The following is a 7069-nucleotide window of genomic DNA, read 5'->3' as shown; positions in this document are numbered from 1 at the left end:
CCAGTTGCAGCAAACCAGCCATCGGATGGATACAAAGCTCGTCGAACTTCTTTGACTTTGCTAGCATTGACGACACGTGTATTTTGCAAGTTGTCGGTAGACTGATTCCAAGAAAAGATATCGGAGACCAAATACCGAAGGGGCACAGAGGAGGGTACCAGTGTCGGGGACCAAGTATTAACTGCATCACCAACAGTTACAACACATTGAAGAGGCAGATCCAGAAACCATCGAGCAGACCATGTGTTGGACAAGGACAGTGGAGGAAGCTTCTGTAGAATTTTGCCTAGTTGAGCCAAAGGGACTATCCGTTTCAGTGAATTTTGAAATTTAGTCGGATATAAGAACCAGGGTAAAATTGAGGCATGACCGGTATATAACTGGATACCACGAACCAACCAAGGAGAAACAAAATCAGTTTTTTTCGGGCCGGAGATCAACCGTTGAATGTAGATGTGTTGCAAAGCTAGTTGTTGTAGATGCACATCGACCAAGCTAACACCACCGAATTTTCGCGGGACAGACATAGTAGACATCGATGGCCGCGGCCAAAAAGGAAGTAAATAGCCACGAACCAGAGCTTGGACAGAATCGAGCCACTTAGTTGGAACAGACACCACACGCAAAATGTGCCAGAGCCGACTTAAAAGCAGAGAATTGGTAACAAGACCTGATCCACGCAGAGAAAGATTGCGCTGACGTAAGATATTGGAGTGTCGCAGTATTTTAAGACGAGCTTCATCCAAAAACGAATCGAGCTGTGTGGAGGTATGGTACAGAGGGTAACCCAGATATCGCACCGCACCAACAGAACTAGAATCATGCCATTCGAGACCTTCAGATTGAGCAATGTCGACCCATTCAGCATGACCAACACCGGAGAGAGACACCAACACCGTTTTGCTAAGATTGACTTTGGCATTAGAAGCTAGACCGTAGCAATCCAATAAAGATTTCAAAACCGGCCATTCACCTGGACCAGTTAAAAACACCTCCAAGTCATCAGCATAACTTAGTAATTTGACAGGACGAGGAGGGTTCACCACCGACTGACTGATAAAATCGCGATCAGATGAGCTAGGAGTATCAATCCACACCGGTAGAACCAGAGGACACACCGCCGAAGACACCGCACCACCACCAAGAGAGACACCAGAGAGACCAGAGCACGCTAGAATGGACCGAAGAAGAGGTTCAAAGGCCAAATTAAAGAGCAGAGGAGAGAGAGGATCACCTTGCCGTAGACCTCGAGACTGAGGTATGGGCATTCCTAACCAACCATTGATAGAGATGGATATCTCAGTACCAAAGAACAGAGTACTTAGACAATCCACCAGCGTCAAGGGAAAACCAAATCGAAGAAGCACCTTGCGGAGATAATCCGGATGGACCCTATCATACGCCTTTTCTTGATCCAGCAGAACTGCCACCTGAGGAACATCAGGAGCCACATCACGAGCATTAGCCATAAACATTTGATTTAACCAACCATTGTCCGAGATCAATCGATGAGGCATAAAACCAGTTTGGTAAGGATTAATCAGCTGAGGAAGAACAGAATTAAGCCTATTAGCCAGAAGTTTTGTGAACAACTTTGCATCGCTATTGATGAGAGAGAGCGGGCGCCAATTCTTGAGTAACATTGGATCACCTTTCTTGAAAAGTAAGACCATCCTAGTTTGTTGCCAAGACGAAGGAAACACACCGATCAAAGCATCATTTAAAATACCTAGCAGCATCGTACGAAAATCAGCCGAAGACTTGAATAGGTATTTGTACACCTCAAAAGGAAGACCATCCAAACCAGGGCTTTTACCAAGGGGAGTATGACCAACCAAATCTTGCAGAGTATCCATCAGAATAGGATCTGTCAGCGAGTCTGAATCTTCTAGAGACAACACCACATCATCAGGAATACTTGCCAACAGAGAGTCAACAGCTGCATCATCAATTAAATCGGGTGTGTATAGCTCCTGGTAAAAACCTCTTGCTTCCCGAATAATATCATCTGAATTCACCAAGACAGAACCAGTAGCGGAGCACTTTAAGGATTGTATAGTCTGTTTAGACTGACGCTCCTTGATAACTCGGTAGAAATACTTGTTGTTACGTTCACCCAGTTCATGCCAGCGAGTAGCAGAGCGAAGCATACATTCACGCGTTTCTTTCTGAATCTGATTGTCAATCAGTTGATCTAGCTCTTTCAGTTTCGAGGAATCAACCAAGATACTTCCAGAACCAGACTGAGTTAACACAGCATCACTAGTGATAATGCCCGACGCAGTTGATAGCAGAAGTGTACGTTCCTGTTGTAACGAAGCAACTTTGTTCTTGAACCGAGCCTTAGCACCTCTAGTGTACTTCCGTGCGCAGCACTTCAGTAACACTTTGAAAGATTCCCATATGTCTTGAACAGGCACAGGTTCACCCCCACCACCGTCACCAGGATTATCAACACAAACAATGGAATCAAAGAAGAGCGCCACGGTCTTATCCAGCAGAACCAGGAACTCAGCATCATCCAATAAAGTAGGGTTGAAACGCCAACAACCAGGACCAATATCAACACGGGCAGGAACAAGATCGATTGATAGTAAGCAATGATCTGTATACGCCGAAGGGACTTTTCGAATCATACCATTAACCAGTCGAGTAGCCAGAGAGCGATGACCAAAGACATAATCAATAGTAGTTCTTGAGTTACCCTGCGTGTGAGTAGGAAGACCAGAAGGAAAGCAATTGTCGAAATGACTACGCACCCAATCAAACCAGAAAGACACAGTGGAATGACCAGTAACCTTGACATTATGAAGATTCATGTTGAGATCACCCATAAGTAGCCAAGGCGCAGTAGACATGTCAGAGAAAAAAGGAAGAGAAAGAAAATTGTTCAAAAACAGAGGACGGTCCGAAGACTGTGCCGGTACGTAAACAGAGGCAACGCGACACAAGACATTATGCTGAAGATCCATAACTGAACCAACAACACAACGCTCGTCCAATGAAACAGCAGTGTCATCCAGATAGAGACCAGAATTGAGACATACAATAGCACAATATTTGGAGACAACCACCGAACAACGAGGAAAAAGAAAGGAGCAGAATTGAAGCATTTGATCATCAGTAAGATGGGCTTGATGAAAAGAAGAAACTTCTTGAATGCAAAGAACATCCAGAGACAAAGAACGATTGCGCAGAAAAGAAATAAATTCCTTTTGAATTTGAGGGCTCGTCGACTTGAAAATGCTGCGCGCATTAAGTGAGCCCAAGCGAAGAGGTTTACCTAACATTGCGCCTTATCGGCAGTCTGTTGGAGTTTCTTTTTCATATGAATACTGGTATATGGCGGAGGCACACCCATTTTCTTCGAAGAACTAGATACTTTTTTCACGCTACCGCCAGCAGGCTGAACAGTCTTTCCTTTCTTTGAGCCAAGAATTCGACCACCACCACCAACAGAGTTCCTTCCAGTTAGACTAGCACCAGCAATAGAACCAGCACCAGCACTAGCACCAGCACCAGACATATCGCCACCAGCACCAGACATATCACCACCAACACCAGACATATCACCACCAGCACCAGACATATCACCACCAGCACCAGACATATCACCACCAACACCACACATATCACCACCAGTTCCATAGGAAACAGCACCGAGACTAATATCACCGACCTGAGACACCTCACCAACATCAGAGTTCACACCGGAACCACCACCAGACCCAGAGGCACCAACCGACACATCACTAGACGTACCAACTGCCATGTCTTCATCTTCACTCATGTCATCGCACATGCTAGACCCGATTGTCTCAGCTGACTCGCTAACCTCAAGCTGCACCTGAGGGACAGACTCCATGTCCACATCAAAAATTGTAGAACCCGAAGCCCATTTCGAAGATTTGGTGCCTTTATCAAATGTGGCAGCTTTTTCACCAGCTACAGAACCATGAGGATCAGCCGTAGATATATTAATACCATCATCTTTTGTGCGATTGCAGGCGCGCAGATACTCGTGCAAATCAACGGCGTCGCTGTTCATCTTTTTGGCCTTACAAAATTTTGCGGTATGACCATGACCATTACAGCTAAAACACACCCGTTTGGCCAGTTCAGGACAGTCCTTTCGAAGATGACCAGCCATTTTACACCAATGGCAGACAGGAAGAGCACCTTTGAAGGAGGCAGCAGCAAAACAATCCCATTGTTCTAGGTACAAACTATTGGACAGAGGTTGGGCTTTTAATGTTTCACCAAGATCATTCTGGTAACCTTCAGAAACATCCAACAAAACAGACACCTCACCCTCAAAAAAACCGTGATACGTGAACTTCTTGATCTGATACACCTTACCATAATACTTAAGAGACCGTTTCAAATCGGCAGCAAAATTCTCTTCATCAGGTATTCTTAGCATGCTCAACTTGATATGCACCAAATTACTATTTGACATACCATCATGTGAAGGGGAAGCTTTGAAACAAAGTTCACCAACCATTACACCTGTTGAGAGAGCCTTTGTTGTACTTTCGGGGCGCGAAAACTTCACTTCCACCAGAAGATCACCAGTTGACTTACCACCATACATACTAAGGGGTCGAACACCCGAGATCTTACCACAACTGGCCTCAATGGCCGTATAAGCTTCTGCCCGAACTTTAAAAAGACGAGCCGGAAAAGAAAAAAGAACCGAACCAGGAGTCAAAGCCTGACGCACAATAGCAGCAGCTTTACGAGCCAAGATTTGAATTTCCAGGTCAATATGTTGGTAAATTACCGTACCAGAAAGCTTCGATTCCAAGTCTTGCACCTTAGAGCGATACATTGGACGAACAATTTTATTGGACGCCCCACGAGCAACAACAGTTGTCCAGGACAACCGATCATTTGATTCCATGTCATTCATTTTCAAAATTGGAATCAAGAATTGAAAATTGAGAATTGAAAAAAGTTTTTTGTTCGAAGATTTCTATAAATGTCGAGATTGTAGTCGAGATCGAAGAGATGAACGAAAGCGTAATAATTGAAAAAGATAGAGCTTGCAAAGACGCGTCGAATGCAAAAAGAAAATTTGATGGATGGATAGAATTCACCGAGATATCGTCGAAACAAGTTTTTGGATGCAAATACCTTTTGTAAAAATTCTTTAAGCGAAAGAAAGCCCCCTTGGATGCAAATACCTTTTGTAAAAATTCTTTAAGCGAAAGAAAGCCCTTGTTTTCCTAGCACTTTTACTGGCTAGATTTGGCCCGACTATAAGCGTACCGTCGATTTCAACATAAAAAAAAAACTTCAATTGCTATACCGGGATATGTGGCAAATTGCGCCAGATGTATGTTAAACGTAGTAAACAAAACAAACGTTTTAAAGTTGTAACAAAGTAAACGCCGAAATGCATTGTAATATATATGCAGGTTTTTAAATAATTAGCTTTTAACAAACCGGGTTTTAAATTATTTAACCACCGATTGACCACTTTAATTCGGGAATTGTTTTTTCACCCCCTCTTTTCTTATTTTCACCCCCTCGATTTTTTTTTTTTTTTTTGGCCTTTTTTGAACTAAGAAACTGCGGATTTGATTTCACTTAAATTTTGACATTTTGGCGGGACTGCTCTGTCAAAGCATTAATAAATTGTGCTTTCTTTCGCTTAAAGAATTTTTACAAAAGACTGCTTTCTTTCGGATCCCATCCATCCGTCATCAAAAATCGTTCAATCCGTTCAAATTTTTGTTGTATTCGACGCGTCTCAATCAGCTCTATCTTTTTCAATTACTACGCTTTCACCAATCTCTTCGATCTCGCCTTCAATTTCGACATTTAAGACATTTGTGAAAACATTTTCTCGTATTTGCACAATTAAAATCGACATTCTTAATTTTTCCTCTGGATCATTTAACAATGTCAACTCAAGATCATGTTTCCTGGTCAACTGTGGCTTCTCGTGGTGCTTCCAAGAAAGTCCTGCGTCCTCTTCCTGTCTCTGCCGAGACTGATTCTCAATTCAAGTTGAAAAGTAACACCCTTTTCCATCATCCTGAACTTGATTACCAAATTATGGTACGCCAAGCTGCTTCTATTGTCAAGCAAGCACTGACGCCTGGTTCTGTTTTGTTTTCGTTCCCCGCTTCACTTTTTAAGCATCGGACAGAAGCTTATGAACTCATTGAAGATCATTGTGGTGCTGTCCAGGGATTTCGTCCTATTAGCAATTATGGTACTCGCTCTGCTGGTGAATTCATGGTTGAAGTTAAGTTTGTAATGCCAACAAGCACTACAAAGGCAATCACTCACGGTGTTAGTTACAAGAACTTGTTGTTTAAAGGCTCTCCTTCTGTTCCTAGAGGCAACAATACACTTGTGCATGTCAAGATGACTCTTTTGCGAATTCCGGACAAGGATACGTTTCTGGCGGATCTCAAAAGATCTCTGCGTTATTACGGTGAAGTGTACCAGGTGAACGAGTACACTTGCGGTGGGTACTTTGAAGGTGAGCTGTCGGTTATCCTTGATATCTCGGCTGGCTATATTGATGCTTCTGGTGATAAGGTCAAGAATGAGCCACTTACAAATAATTTGTACTTGGAGGAATGGGACTGTTTTGCTTCGGCAACATTTAAAGGTGCACCCACGGTTTGTCACTGGTGTCGTTTGGCTGGTCACGCACGGTCCAAATGCCCGGATTTGGCTAAAACCAAATGTTTCTCATGTCATGGTAGTGGACATACCGCCAAGTTTTGTAAGAAGAAAAATCTTGGTGTTACAGAACTGCCTGTTATGGATGAGATCTCAACTGATCTTCCCTCCCCCACCGTTGAGAGCCCCCATGCTCAAGTCCTGTCTGACTCGGACACAGATATTTCGACGTGTCTACGTCCCCCAAGTTTGAACCAAGTGGCTCTGCAGCTTCTAAGTTTGCAACCACTGTTGCGAGTGTATCCATGGAGGTTGACAATCACGTGAATACTACCACTCCTGCCTTCTTCGACGGCTGGTCCGATGGTCGAAGTTAATAGTGGCGCTATAAAAGTTGCTGGTGCCAAGCGCTCGGTTTTAGGTAAGC

At 43.6% G+C, this 7069-nt stretch overlaps 1 protein-coding gene across 1 annotated transcript; it reads left to right on the top strand.

The window, feature by feature from the left end:
- Nucleotides 1-5907: 5907 nt before the first annotated feature.
- Nucleotides 5908-6895, top strand: EV154DRAFT_586448 (uncharacterized protein; the record flags this gene model as incomplete). Its single annotated transcript, XM_051606785.1, has 2 exons — nucleotides 5908-6555; nucleotides 6773-6895. 2 exons carry the CDS (start codon nucleotides 5908-5910, stop codon nucleotides 6893-6895), a joined length of 771 nt encoding a protein of 256 aa, XP_051449913.1.
- Between the last annotated feature and the right edge of the window lie 174 nt (nucleotides 6896-7069).

Source organism: Mucor mucedo, assembly GCF_025094135.1.
Source record: "Mucor mucedo strain NRRL 3635 chromosome Unknown EV154scaffold_349, whole genome shotgun sequence".
Classification (NCBI taxonomy): Eukaryota; Fungi; Mucoromycota; class Mucoromycetes; order Mucorales; family Mucoraceae; genus Mucor; species Mucor mucedo.
The sequence above is the reverse complement of the archived record's forward strand: the minus strand, read 5'-3'. Positions and strand labels throughout refer to the sequence as shown.